This window comes from Condylura cristata, unplaced genomic scaffold (assembly GCF_000260355.1).
Source record: "Condylura cristata isolate star-nosed mole 26May11 unplaced genomic scaffold, ConCri1.0 scaffold00036, whole genome shotgun sequence".
NCBI classification, from domain to species: domain Eukaryota; kingdom Metazoa; phylum Chordata; class Mammalia; order Eulipotyphla; family Talpidae; genus Condylura; species Condylura cristata.
The window spans coordinates 121,978-137,178 of record NW_004567137.1 but is presented as its reverse complement, the minus strand read 5'-3'; the positions used below and the strand labels follow the sequence as shown (position 1 = coordinate 137,178).

General features: G+C 43.3%; 1 protein-coding gene across 3 annotated transcripts; it reads right to left on the bottom strand.

The window, feature by feature from the left end:
- Positions 1 to 4,753: 4,753 nt before the first annotated feature.
- ZNF641 (zinc finger protein 641) lies at positions 4,754 to 15,195 on the bottom strand. 3 transcript variants are annotated; one of them, XM_004693162.2, is made up of 6 exons: positions 15,161 to 15,195; positions 12,340 to 12,548; positions 11,660 to 11,751; positions 10,445 to 10,574; positions 9,679 to 9,792; positions 4,754 to 8,861 (listed from the first exon to the last, which is right to left on the bottom strand). In XM_004693162.2, exons 2-6 carry the CDS (start codon positions 12,521 to 12,523, stop codon positions 8,107 to 8,109), a joined length of 1,275 nt encoding a protein of 424 aa, XP_004693219.1. In that variant the 5' UTR covers positions 12,524 to 12,548; positions 15,161 to 15,195; the 3' UTR covers positions 4,754 to 8,106. The 3 variants fall into 3 exon arrangements, with proteins under 3 accessions (XP_004693219.1, XP_012588344.1, XP_012588345.1); XM_012732890.1 differs by lacking the exon at positions 15,161 to 15,195 and having other exon boundaries at positions 11,660 to 11,746; positions 12,340 to 12,463; XM_012732891.1 differs by lacking the exons at positions 11,660 to 11,751; positions 15,161 to 15,195 and having other exon boundaries at positions 12,340 to 12,463.
- Between the last annotated feature and the right edge of the window lie 6 nt (positions 15,196 to 15,201).

The window sequence follows — 15,201 nt, the reverse complement described above, 5'->3', positions numbered from 1 at the left end:
GAAGTGGCTTTAGCTTCTTAGTGCTGGGCTTTAACCCCCTGCACCACCAGGGAGGGCCACTTCATCAGTTTTTTAGGAATTTATTTTTATTTATTATTATTTTTTAAGATTTATTTATTTATTCATACAGAACTGGGGTACAAGCCAGAGATGCGGAGGGTGAGAAGATTCACCAGAAACAGAGCGGGGAGCAGAACAGGCAGATTGACAAAGTACACTGCCCAGGGGAGCAGTGGGCGGGCCAGGAGAGGTCTGCCATGCCATGTGGTCACCTCCAGGGCAGGCAGGGATTGAACTCATGCCGAAGTGGCTTTAGCTTCTCAGTGCTGTGCTTTAACCTGCTGCGCCACCAGGGAGGGTCGGAATTTATTTTTTAAATATCAGTGCTTTTGTGAAATGACATCTCAAGATGTTTAGTGCAATGTTGTAGTAACCTAAACAACAACAACACAAAAATGGAAATAACCTAAGTATCATTTGGGGATCAGTTAAACTATGAAGATTTCATATGGTAACATAGTACGTTGTTGCAAAAAGAGGGAGCTTCTTTCCATATTATGAAAAGCTTCCCAACACACAATAAATGAAAAAAAAATATTGATGAATGAAGGGAAATACTTGTAATTAGATAAAGGAAGTAATGATAGATACAAACAAAAAACTAAGTTATTCTCAAAGGAAAAGTGATGGAAGTTCAAAGGGACACATAGAAATAGACTCTGGTATATGTTTTTTATATTTGTTTTCAGAATCATAAACTTCAATATGTTCAAAAGGTAGAGATTTCCATGCAATTATCAATTACTGCTTTTTCATTTGTAAGGTGGTGTACTTTTGCATGAATTATTTCATTTCACTTTAACCTTGATTTCAAAGGTAGATTTTACATGAAAAAGCTAAAGTTTAGAAAATACGGAATTTAGAAAATGACTTTTTAAAAAGTTTTATTTTTTAAGATTTATTTATGTATACAGAACTGGGATATAGGTCAGAGAAGCAGGGGTGGGGAGAGGATTCACCAGAGACAGAGTGAGGAGAAAAACAGGCAGATCAATGAAGTACATTGTTGAAGGGAGCATCGGGTGGGCCAGGAGAGGTCTGCTGGGTCATGTGGATCACCTCTGGAGTGGGGGATAAAACTTGCACTGAAGCCGCTGCAGCTAGCTTGCAGTGCTGTGTTTTAACAAGTTGTGCACTAGGGAGTGCCCTAGAAACTGTAAATCCACTGCTCTCATACTGTCTTCATTTCACGTATTGATGTTGAATGGGAACTCATCTGCTACTCATTAATTCTATAAGGCATCTTATGTTGGTATTTCTGCAGTGTTTTAATGATTTAGAGGCTTCTTGTGCAGCATTGTTCTCAAACATATTTTGGATATATGTGTGTGTGTGCTCTATTCAGACACTTTCATTTGTCAATGATTTCAGAGCAAAAGACTGCTCCTGTTTGACCTGCTCTTGGAAACTATAACATGACCAGACTGCATGGTTGGGCTAGAAATCATTCCAGCAAGAATCTTAGTGCTAGCAAAGGCAGAAAGAGGGATTATTTGGGTAGGGGAACCATGCTAGGAAAAGACTTAAAAATGAGAAAGATCTGGAAGACTTAAAAATGAAAAGGATCTGGGATTGTCAGCATGAGGCCATGTTTGAGGCTGAGTAAGACATTGGAAGATGGCTTAGGAGAAGGAGCTCAAGGTTCCAACTGTCTACTGGAGTTGGATGACCCACAATTGGTGTGTTCTGTCTCTCCTTCCCCTTTGGTCAGTGCCTTCCTTCCTCCCCTATTTGTCTGGGGAAAGAGCAGCCATGGCAAAAGTATTCCTATAAGTGTGTGAGTGAAATCGAGAAAACAGGAAGGATAGAAAACATGAAGATAACAAAATAGCTGGCTGGTGTTCAGAAAGCTGTTACAAGGTATTTGAGCATCATTCCTCAAAACAGTCAGCTAGAAGCTCTTTAAGGTACTCCAGTGGAGGAAGTTTAATTTTTGGGTTGTGCTCAAATGCTCACACCTGAGACTTTCCAGGGCCCGTATCAACAGCTGGTAGATTCCCCAGCTTTTCTATTGTTCTCCTACACTATTTCTTACCCTGTGCTTTTGTTATTCGGTCAGATACACATCCTCTTCATCCTTGAAGTTGAATGCTTCTGGCGGATTGGGTTCCTAGCCAACCCTATCTGTGTGGATGCCTCTTCTCCCCAACTCTCTTCAATTACTGGAATTTACTTAGGAGGTTGGTTTGTACTCACCACCACCTCAGGCTCCAGAATTGGGCTCAACATCAAGGGTGTGGAATGACTCTGAGGCAGAGATCCTGCTTAAATTTGTGCTCTATGCGACCATACTGAGGCACTGTCCTGCATATGGATCTCCTGCTAATCTGCTTTCTGTCCCATTTCCAGGTTGGATTTAACTGGGGGAACAGTATCTGGGAGCTAGGACACTAGAAAAGAGGTAGAAGGCCTAATCGGAAGCGTCTTGAGGCTTCTGTTTCAGTAAGGGTTGTGAGGGTTATGTGCATGATTTACTCTCCCATGAGCTGTCTGGTGCCCCCCACCCCCCACTTTGTTGCAGCCTTTTTATCAGTAGAGATGTGAGAATGGAGGGGAGAACAGAGAGGAAATGATTGACAACAGTTAATACATCACATTCTTTATTCAACTCACAGGGCCACAAAGGGTATATTACAGATCCTTAAGGATACAAGGGTCTCCTGTTGGGTAGTCTGTAGGAAGTTCACAGTCCATCAAAGAGAACCAAGCCAGACAAGAGAAACAAATGTAACAGACAGGGGCTACATGCAAATGGACATATGCCCCAAAGATCCTGGAAGGGGGTGCCTTGGCTCAGAGTCACGAAGCCTGGCAGGAAAGTGGTGGCAAGGGAGGACTCGACTGAGACACATGGTGAGTAGAGACCTTGCTCACACTTTGTCTCCCTGACCTAGAACAGTCAGCTCCTGGCACATGGTAAGTATGCTGAGTGGTCTGTAGAACTGAGACTTCGAAGAAGCCAAAGGAGACAGAGGGACTGAGAATATAGAAATAATAGAAAGTGGAAAGCCATTTTGGAATTTACCTAGTGGGAAAGGGAACACAGTAAAGACCTTGATTTGATAGTACTGGTAACCTTGGCAGTCCGGATGTGTGGGGATGTGCACAAGGGCAAGAGGCACAGAGTAGCGAGAGCCTTGGCAGCTGAACTGCTTTAGCCTAGAAACTGAGGGAAGAAAGTGGGAGGTATAAGGAATGGACCCTGATTAGCAGACTTATTGCTGACAAAAAAGAACCTCGCAGAGTCAGGTAGTGAAGTGGGCTCAGGAAGGGGTGGAACTATCCAGGACCTTGAAGACAGAAACTATAATGGAAAGAGGAGAGGGATTAAGTAGAATAAACATCTAGAAAGGATATGCTGTTCCCCAGGCAAAGAAAATGTCAAAACAAACTGAAAAGCAGTGGTGTGGAAGAGGCTGCTCATTAGAGGTGGCAACAGCAAAGAGGGGAGAAAGCCTCAGGCTGGGGGTTGACTCGTAGCCATGCTTTTCTTCTTAGTGCAAAGTGCCCGAAAGGGACTTAGATCCACTCTATCCTTCTGACCTTGAAGAACCCCTGAGGAGGGGAGGGTTTCCAGCTGCCGGTTCAGTCTGCCCTATGGGTGTGCCTAGGAGAGGAGATGGAAGGTAGAGGGCTAGGGTCTGCCCCTTCATAAGGTAAGAGGATATTGCATTTTTGACTTAGGCAACCCGGCTCTACCCTTGTAGACAGATTCCAGATTCCACTTGCTTTGTCACATCTTACTGAATTAGCCTTGTTCCCTTCCCCATCTCCTGGGTTTCATTTCAATTGTGAGGTTGGAAACTTAGATCCTTGTGGGTTTGAGTACACAGGTCTTACTCTATCTCTGTGCTGCATACTCTCCTCTCAAGCCCTCTTGCCTCCAGGGTAAGTAATTGGGCCTAGAAAAGAACCAGATAATTATTGACAGAAGCACCATTTTCTTGGAGGTCAGTTTCTCAGTTTTACAATGAATTTCTGCTCCTTGTCCTTTTGGATTTCTGATTCTTGAAATTAAGATATGCTCATTTTACCAATCACAGTAGGTTGGTAGTTGGCCCACCAATTATTGAAATTTGGTGGCTAATCCAAATCTTTTCACCGATTTAAGGAACCCAACTGAACGACTGGCCTACAGAGGTTATAGGAAATAAATCTGACAAGAAGAAGTATGAAGATTCCTCCTCTTCCTGTTTGAAGAGAGTAAGGCACTGCCTGAAATGGAATTTGAATCTTGTAGCTAATGGTTCTCCAGCTTTTAGCCTGTATCAGCTATCTCAGAAAGCTTGTGTGAAGGGTCACTGCTAGACTCTTTGGTTTCAGTTAGTCTGGTTCAGGCCTAAGCATTTGCATTTCTAAAACCAGGAAAAAGAAAAATACTAAATGGTAACAATTAGAGAAAAACCAAGTGGCCAAAGACAAACTTTAAAATAACACATGGTAGCTGAAATCCAAGGGTCTGGATTTGAGAAGAGGTGGAGGTGAGGGATGAGAAGGTGGGGTGCTGTCATGGAGGGAAGTGCTGTGGGTATGGTGGGAGCCCTATGCTGACTCCACTGGAGGGGCTAAACCCTATGATGTCAAAACACAAGGATATAAAACACTGCCACTTTAACATCTTTTTTTTTTTTTTTTTAGCAAGGACTTAGAAAAATATTTAGTAAGTTCAATAAAATAAAATATGGTTATACAAAATATTTTGCACTTCTAAAACAAGTTGCCAGCTGATACTGAAGTTGCTGGTTCAAAGACCACATTTGAGATGGAGGCAAACTTAGCACTCCAGGCAGCTGGAGGAAATTTTGCTAGCTTAGACCTCAAAGGAAATAATTTTCTGGTATTGCCCAGTTCCACTCACCCCCTCCCAGAATATCGAGTTGAAAAGAGATGGAAAGAACCTGCCTGATACCTCTGGTTCTCCATCGGGCTTACATTGTTCTTGAAGGTGTGATTGCAGGATTACTGGAAAGGGATGTATTTTGTTTCAAATTATCATTCTTTTAACTCCCTGAAGGCATAATATCACATATCTCACTGCCACAACAATGCAAAGCTCTGGGAATAGCTACTACTTAGGGTTATATTCACCAAAGATACTTTGATGGGATGGAAAACAGGAGGATATTTCAACCCTAAATAGGGAATAGGCACCAGAGAGTTCCTGAAGATGGATTTTCCTATTTTACACTTTGCCCAGAAAGAACACAGAGACTTTATTTTTTATTTAAAGGGTGGATACATAGCATAAGGGAGCTGGGTGAAAGATTGGAGTCTGAGGTTGATTCCCTCTGGGAAAAATCATTCAACTCTAAATACCCATCCAATCACTGCTGCTTTTTTATTTTATTTTATTTTTTTATCCAAGGGAAAAGGTGTTGGACAGAGGTAGAGAAGACAGTGGTATACCAGAGTGAAATGGGTTGCTGCTTCTGCAAAAAAACCTTAGAGTCCATGATGTTCTTCAACTGGGCGCTAGGACTGTACTTAACACTTTGGAGGCTTCACTTTCTATTGTTACAATTACTAAGGCAGATCAAAAGCTGGGGTAAACATACATGTGGTTATTAAGAATGGTGACCTGACAGTAAGGAGAGTCACCTCCTGTCAATTTGTGAGCTGGATTTGTCAGCATATCTTTTCTAAAACATGGAATATAATGTAAGCAATACCCTCTGGTTATCTGAGACCAGACTATTCTTATACCCTACTGCTCCTGGTATCTTAATCCTTAAAACATTTAGTGATCCTTGATTTGTATTTCTTGACAAAATATTAGTGGGTCAGGGTGATGCCCTTTGATCCCAGTTTAGTGATTCCTGGATAGGCTCTAAATTTGGATGCCAAATTGAGTAAATTGCTAATGCTTATTTTCCTCCAAATTGAGGTTCTGGTTTTCACTAGATTCTGAAAGGGTCTGTGATCCAAAATGGGTTCTCAAATGTTTACATAATGCTAATCTGCATCAATGAAGCATAGTGGGATTACAAGATAAATGATGTAAGCCAACTTTACCACTGGAATCCAGGACCTTCCTATTCCCTGGAGCAACTCTAAATACTGATCCTAAAATGCTCTTGTCTGAGGACCTGGAACAAAGCCACCTTACAAGACTGGCCACTTTGCTCTATTCACAGGAATATGAGCAAAAAAAAAAAAAGCATTTATTTCAGACAAAGAAGGAAGGTTACTCTGTGCAGAAGGATAAGTGGGACTGGGTTGCTCCTCTAAGAAAACTTGTTAGCAAAATGAGCCCATTTTTAACTCCATTTAATGATTCAAGCAGTTTTTACCAAGCAATGGGTCACTCATTAAGCTAGACTGTTGGAACTCACTTTTTTCTGTGGTTGAGAAATTAATGTCTTTGGGTGGTGGAGTGGAGGGTGGAAACAGAATCTAAGCAGCAGAGAGGTAACTTCCCACTTTTATTTTCTGTTCTTCTCTCTTTCCTGGGCTCCAAACTGCCACTACATATAAATTTTTAAATTACAGAATTGGTATTAATACATTATTAATGAAGAAAAACAATGACTAAACATCAACCATCAGATGCTAGAATACTTAGCAAGTCCTGGAGTTGTATCTCAGTGTGGACAACTTCCCGGAACTGGGAGGAAAACCAACTGGAAAGCTCATTACCCTGCATTAGCTGCAAAGCTAAACCATAGCCATTCCCCTTAAAGTTCTGTCTGAAAGAATTGAAATCCTCCAGGATTCTGCCCCTTAGGAGGCAATCAAGGGCAAACAAGGGTGAAGACAATTTGCAAACACTGATCCCTGCCCTGATTTCCCAGATCTTTAAACAAAATGAGAAAACACCAATCATGACCAAACTTCCTTAGGTACCTTGCTTGCCATCAGTGAGAGCTAGTTTATCTCACTAAAGTCTGTCTCCTCCCACACAAAAATTATCTGTGGTCCAGACAGATCTAGATCTATAGTTGTCTTGATGTCAGTGACAGCTGGGGAAACCTCAACTTCTACATCGAAATCGTCACAGAGCCCTGCTACTAGGGCTCTCAATTGTTCAGCTTACTTTCTACCCTAAAACAAAACAACAAAAAAAGCCCTATATAATACCCACTACCCTCTTCCCAGAACACAGTCCCTAGAAAATCTAGCTTGTACAGTTTGCACTTTGCATGCTTTCTTCAAAGACCCTGCACACAGATACACAGACACATAAAGACACAGTCAGAGGAGATGGGTATGTTCAGGGGGATAGTTTTTTCCTTCTGTGTGGGTGTGGGTTTCTTGGGGATATAAGATCCATCTCTCAGTATTGTAGTATGTTCTCTCAGCTGGATAAATTTATGTGCAGGATGAATGGAGTTGGAACAGGGATAAAGATTAATGTTTCTATTTTTCAATGGTTGGGAGTGAAAAGTGTAGACATGTATTGGATGGTTGGGATAAAGGTGATGGACCCACATGGAATGAGTTTGCCCCTCAGCTATCACTGGGATTAAAAAAGGGGAGCTCTGAGTGCCTGATCACCTGTTCCTTCCTCACTCTCTGACCCAGTGGTCACCAGAGTGTTTCGTAGAGTCACTAGTTCTGTGGGATATAAGGTAGAAAGGATATTGAGGCCAAGTACATTTAGGAAACACTGCACTAAAAGAGACTTAACAACTTGCTTTCCTGCATATGTTTACAGAGAATTTAATATGCTGATATGGCCTTCCTCTATCATATAATGGTTATAGTATGCAAGGGTGATAGTTGAACTATCAAACAAACAAATGATGTGGCATAGGCTCCAACCAGTCAGAATGGGCCTTAGCCATGAACTGCTGGATTATCACTGACCCTTGAGGATGGGCTCAGGCCCATGGCAGTATACATTGTTTCCCAAAACTATTCCCCAAAGAACTGTTTTATGTGTTATCTCACAGAAGTGATGAGAAATGCTCTGGTCAATGCTGGGATCTTATCAGGGGTCAGGGGTCATGGTTGTGGCCCCTGAGATGCAGGACGTGAGTGGTTCTGTCAGAGACTCCTGATAGCACCAACTAATAGATGTGATCACAGTTGCAGCAAAAACAGATTTCAAAAGACAGAGGTCCCTCTGTCCCAGCTGCTCCGGGTACTCTGTCCTTGGTGAGTCAGGAGGTGCCTGTCCAGGTGATGCTTGCGGCCAAAGCTCTTTTCACAGCGAGGGCACTGGAAGGGTTTCTCCCCGGTGTGGGTCAGCCAGTGTCTCACCAGGTGGTGCCGCCGGCCAAAGCTCTTGCCACACTCAGTGCACACATGGCACTTTGGCACCGGTGGAGGACGTTGTCGTTTCCGAGCCCCGGGGCTCTCTTCTACCTCTTGGCCCTTACAGGATTTGCCTTCTGCGTGCACCCTCTGGTGGCTGGCCAGGTGGGAGTTGCAGCGGAAATTCTTGCCACACTCAGAGCACCTGCTGGGCTTGTCATGGAGATGAGTTTTCTGGTGCCGGATCAGGTGATGTCTTCGTCCAAAGCTCTTCTCACACTTGAGGCAGCTGTAGGGCCTTTCTCCAGTGTGTGTTTGCTGGTGCCTGGCAAGGTGGGAGCCCCAGACAAACTGTTTGCCACACTGGGGACATGTGTGTGGTCTTAACAGGGAATCCATCTCTGTACTACATAGAAGGTTGGAGAAGCTATCTTCCTGAAGAAAAGGTGGGCCCAGAAGCATTCCTCTGGAGCTCCTGGGCATGGAATCCCAGCTCTCATCTTGCTCTGGGTTCCAGAGAATAGTTTCTTCAGACACGCTAGATAACATTCTGGGAGGTTCTGCTTCTAGTTCAGGGGTATCCCCCTCATGCTCACTTCCATCTCCTGTGAAGAAGGGAAAATACTGACCCCAAGAGGGAAGTCATAAGATAGTATCCCAGGACCCAAGAGGGAGGTTGTGATGCATGTCAGGAGTCAAACCTTAGCACAGAAGGGCTGGGAGAATAGAATTTAATGTTGTACAAGACAGTGCAAGAGGTATAGAGGTTAAAAGCCAAGGCGTAGGAGCCAGATTACCCAAATCTGAATCTCAGCTTTCATACTTAACTTTTGTAAGCCTTCATTTTTTCTTCTGTAAAATGGAAATAATTATAAGAAATGTTATTAAATTATTAGCATAGGAACTGTCCATAGTAAGCACTCAGTAAGTAGCCTATGCTATTGTTATCTCTGTTTTAAGTAGCCTATGCTATCCATCTCTGTTTTTAGGATTAATCATTGTCTCTGTGCCCATATATAGCTGAGGAGAATTACTGAGCTGCCTCAGGAGGGTGAACCCCATGCACAGCATCTTGACAAGGACGGGAGACTGAACAATAACATCACTTATAACAATAAGAACAACTGATATTTAGTGAGGGCTTGACTGAGCCTACACTCTTCTGCTAACCTATTTAAATTTCAAATATTGTATTGATGAGGAGCCCCAAAAGAGGTTAGTTACTTTCCCAGAGTCTCACAGGTATGGTACTGGATTCAAATCCAAGTTTGGCTCCAGAACCTCTCTCTAAACCATTTTATAGGCTGTCCTGCTTTTGAAGTAAAACCTTTAGACAGAGGAGAGATTAGAGAGACATGTAATAATGATGATACTACAAAAGGGGGTGATGGGAGTAGCTGAACATCTATTCTAGGTCCTTACCTGTATATGTGACCCTCAGGATATCCCTCTCCTCTAAGTCCTGGGGGTCAGGGACCCACTGTTCTTCCACTCCTTCTAGTTGAGAAAGCATGTCCAACTTGGGAATTGGAAATCCTGTTCATAAGAAAGGAAAATAGAGATATCAAAAAATAGCTGCCTAGATTATTCCTTGAAACTCTGAATAAAACAATCGCAGATAAACAGATGACTGTTCCCCACCTCCCCCATTTTTGTTCTCTTTATTGTTTTTAGAAAGTCACATTCTCTTCCCCAGTGAGTCTGTTCTTTTCCACTTAAATTTCAAATATTTTCAGCTCAACTCGTCTCTGATCATAACTTAATTAACTAGTCTGAATATAGTCTGCCCACCCCTTGCACTCCCAGCTTTGCCTAGATGGTCACTAAGTTTCCAAGGATTCTGTTCCATCTCTTAGATATCAATTCCCACCCCAAAAGAACCTAAAGTTCTCTTTTCCATAATTCAACATTACTTTATTATTATTTTTCAAAAATGCTACTTCATCCATGGGGATTACAACTGAGATGGAAAAAGGCACAAAATGATAAAAAATAACTATTATAACAATAAAAATAATGCTACTTCACTCCCATTCTCTTTGGATTAGCCCTAATCTCGTTTCTCTGGTAGAAGCCCTGAAAGATTCCTAGTCAAGGGAAGAACCTACACAGATCCCACCTAACAGTCCTACAGCATATGGTCCATCCTCCTCCCACAGTCCATCCTCCTTGGGAATGTCATGCTTACTTAGAGAGACCACTATCCCACAGTTTTCCTGCATGACATATTCTCCATAAAAGTCTGTCTGAGAAGGGTCCAGACTCCGCCACTCCTCCTGAGAGAAGCACAGTGACACATCCTTGATGGTGACCAGTCCCTGAAACAGAAATGTAGCATCATCTGTCAGCAAATATAGCATCATCTGTCAGCACATATTCCTTAAGGAAAATGTGATCTCAGTATGTAAAAGACTGAGTAGAGAAAGGGTAAGGAAATCTCTAGAAAAAATACTCTAGATTCCCTGGGTAGGTCACATAGTTTTGGTAGAGGGAAAGGGGAAAACGCAATGGTCAGTGTCTCTAGAGGAGCTTCCCAAATGGGGCCCTGAGAAGGAGGCAGCACCACAACTCACTGCTCTCCCTATGGGTTTCTGCCCACTCTTTCCTCTGCCTTATTGTTTTCACAGCAGAAACTCTACTAGCTCCTTCTTCCTCTGCTTGATCTTTCCTTTTTTCTATCTACACAAAATGATACAAGTAGAACGTTCTTTCTTGTCTCCCTCTATCATGCCATATCCTTATCTTTTGAGGCAACATAGTATGGCTCCTAGTTCTGCCCCTTATTCATAGTATGGCCTTATGCAAGTGCCTGAATGGCTTCCTGTGCCAATTTTCTCATATGTAAGATGGGAATTACTATTCTTCTCTCGGGATTAAATGAATTTACATAAAAGTGCTCAGAGAATGGCATGGAAGGTGATATAGTGATTGTTATTACCATTCCACACCTCTCCCATTGCCTATTGCATCTAAACTGATTTTCTCTCTGTGTCTCAGCCCATTTACATCTTTCTCTTCTAATCTTCTTTTTCATAAATGCTCCATTATCTAACTAATCTTGTCCACATTATATCTTCCAAGTTTCCTTCAGATCTTTTCCCCCTACCCTTATTTATTTCGTAAAGGATATTAATGAATTACTTTTAAAACCCCTCCGTTGCTAGCACAGCCATTCATTAAAAAAAAAAAAAAAAAACCAACCTTCAAGAAATACCCCTTTACTCATTATGCTTCCATTAATTTTTTTCAAAGGTATTATGAGTCCCTTGGAAAGGGCTAAAATCTGTTCAACTGTAAGATGAGCATGTCATTGGTGAAATAATGAATCAATGGGATGATGCTAAGGCTATTGAAAAGCAGCATGATGAGACCTGGGAGAGGCCAAGGGAAGCACACAGCCCACCTGTGATCCGGCTGCAAGAAGTGCAGCTGCCATCTCCCAATCTCCGGTGCTCCCCTCCTGGGGAACAGCAGGAACCCAGGGAGCCGACTGAGCTGGTGAAGGTAGAGAGGAACCATTAGAGATGGACCATCCGACCCTTCACACTAAGTGCATGAGCCTGCTTTCAAGGGGCTTAAGAGTTACACATTTTCTTGTTACGCCCACTGGTAAAACTCAAATGCATCAACATAGTCAAAGAAACCTTTACTCAAAATGGTTGGTGAGGTCTCAAGTGTTTTTGTAAAGCTTTGTCATCCATCTCTTCTAGTCAGGTATGAGTTGAATTTATAGTACTTGAATACCACTTTACTTAGTAAAGTGCATCTCACTGGATATATGCTCTAAGAGATATGCTATCTCTTCCCTTGCCTCCCACATTCAATATTACCAACCATGCACTTGCAGCCATGTGGAGGGTGTGATTATGCCAAAAAAAAAAGGAAGGTTAGTTATATGGTTTGAAGAACCCAAGAGCTTCTCATAATTCTGTGAACAGGGCCCAGGAAAAATGGATTAGTCCTGGTATTAGTTATGCTGTTCAGTCCATGGCAATTCTGGAATTTTTAAGTCTTTATTTTTTAAATAGAGATTAGGAGACTACTCTGCATTAGGCCTCTCACACACCCCCTCTCGGCTCTCACCTTTCTCCTGAAGGGTCTGTGGCTCCTCTTCAAGGTCACAGCACAGGTGCTCCAGTGGCCCTTGGGCTGCTCTCCATGGCCCCTCTTCCTGGCTTCTCCTTTCCATCTGGGGCTCTGCTCCATCCAGTTGGACATTCATTGGCTCCCATCCTGTCCCCAGGGCTGCTGTCTGTTCTGAAAGCATTTTTGCTACAAACCCAAATTGTGACCTGAAATAAATTCATATCAGCTGTGTCCATGAAAACAGAAAGGGGTAACAGTCGTAAGAGAGTTACAGAGAATAGACCTGGAGATAAAAGATTAAACTGGCAAGAGAAGCTTGTGAAAGATGAACTTCAAAATCTTGATGTGTCCCAATGAACTAAACTTGAGTCAGGCTTCTTGGAGGACCTAAGAAATTAGCAGATGCTTTCAACCAAAATCCGTAATGGCTACGTTGGCCCTCATGGTAAAAACAGAACCCTGAGGGTTGGAAGACCATTTGGGGAAAAAAAAAAGGACAGCCCTGAAAATTCAGAGGTCAAAACTTTCTATTGAATTTCAATTTCAACCACTGAAAATACATTGATGTAAGCAACCAGGAAACGCAGAAAGTGACACACATAGATTTGCATTCAACAAATACGGATATAAATTACATGTAAGATTTTCTGCCACAAGTAACATTCCCAGTTAATGTAGAACGAAATAGGTACTACAAGTACACACCAGCCAAAGGGTTGTGTGTGTGTCACAAGCACACACCTCTTTTATGAGACAGACTCAGATGCTTCAGTTAGGACAAATCTTAACAGAGAGGCAGATAAGCTTTCACTCTGATGTAGAAAATGTGACCTGGTAATAATTACGGCAGAAAGCCAAGTAACTTGGAAAGTAGAGGTAAGACTCCAAAGCAACCCTAACAAGTAAGAGATATTGTTAGTTAATGAGGAGTTGATGTATATTGAGAAAGATAAAAAAGAAAGGCTGTGGACCAGATGGCAAAAGAAGAAGCAGTTGCTTCTAATATAACCCTGAGTGAATTGACAGCCCCATGATTTGAAACACAGGAAAGATCGCAAAAGCTCCTTTGAAAAATATATTCAATTTTGAATGTTACAGAGAAGTCAGAGTGTGTTCACTGGAAAACACAAAAATGAAGAAAGATTGGAAATTTGGCCTTGGGGAAAAATTAAAAACAGGATGTAGTCGTTGCCCTCCCTGCCTTGGAAAGGTTGATGTATTAGGCTCCCAGTGAAAAAAAGAGAGATTTTCTATTTCGACGTAGAGTTCTTGATTGCAACAGAGGAAACACAGGTTAGACAAAACAATTCTTAACAATAATCCTGCAGTGCACAGGTCCAGGCTGTGGGTTCTTTTTTCTCTGCATATGTCAGGAGAGGCAGAGGCCCACTCCTTTGTGATAGGGGAGGTGCAGAAAGTCACGCTGCAGTTCCTTTCTGTTGGGTACCACCATGAACTTTTGTGACTCAGTGAGAGGTATCCAAGAAAAGGTTGAGAACCTTGGTAACTCTCCTGGCTCCTTCACATCCATTTATTAAGTGTAAGAACCCAGAAGCCCAGGATAGGTAATGACAGTTGCTTATTTGTGAACTGAGGTAGGTGACAAGAGGTGACAAGAGGTAGGTGGGAAGGCTACCCAAGGCATAGCAAGTCCAAACGAAACCCAAAGATGCCTCATGGGACCCTCTTGGACTAACTTCCAGCTTAGGGGTTTCCTCTTCATGGATTTCTCATGAGAAAGGAAAATTCCTTACTAAGCAACAGAGGGAAACTTCCATTTTAGCTCTGAATTTCAGTCCCTGTATTTGTTTCATTTTTATCTGCAAGGCACCAATTTAACTTTTCACCTGAGGGCTTCCTTGTTCTCTACTTCCTTTCCCAAATTCCCAGGGCTGACCTCTAGCTCAGTATCTGGACACCTATTTCAACACTATTCTTTTTCCATCTCCCCAGCAGCAGGGTCCCTTGGTGGAAAGTTTTTCTTGCAGAGCCCACTGGGCCAGATATGAGCCTATCCTGACACGGACAGAAAACCTGTAGAAAGTGCTGGTACAAATCTCTGCCTTAATTTCCTAAAATGTCCCCTCTCAGAGCCAGCAGGGCAGTTAGGGTGTCAACCGGGCAGTTAGGGTGTCAGCCATAACCTGGTTTCTCCTGGCTCCGAGATAATCCCTGGTTTAGTAGACAAGGATTCTAAGGATTTCATTTTCCGGCTTTCTCAACCATGGGGGGCCTGACACCTGCTGACCGGATTATTTAGTAGCCGCGCGTTTGGGCCGAGAAAGGGCCGCGTTCTATAAATGAGCAGCCCAAGGGCACGAGGATCAGCAGATTCTGGGGAGGACTCTGGCCCCGCGGGCGTGGGCAGGGTCAGGCGCCCGGCTGGAAGGAGTTGGTTACACCCTCCTGTCACCATATTCGGGTAGCGTCAGGTTTCAGAGAATCGGAGCAGCAAATGCAGAGTAGGGGAAGTGAGTTTCAAAAAAATAAAAACAAAACAAAAAACAAAAAAAAACAAACAAAAAAACCCCCCAAAACCCAAAAAACAAAAAAACCCCTCAGGTTTCTCCAGAACTGGGACAAGCACAAGTGAGGAGAAAGGCGGAGGTAGCGACCTGTGCGTGTGACAGCGGGAGCACTCCGCGGGGCCTGACAGCCATGGGACCCGGGCGCAGGGTCAGTGGGTCGAGACCGGGGAAAAGCACCGACCGAGGCCGCGTCCACCCTCCTCCCCTTCCCGGGAGACCGGGCCCCGCCGCCGTCCGGGGCCAGGCGTCCCTCCCTCGGGCTGCGGCTCCCTCCCGCCGGGCCCACTCACCCCGCTCCGCTTGGCCGACCGCCCAGTGCCTCCCTCCGGGG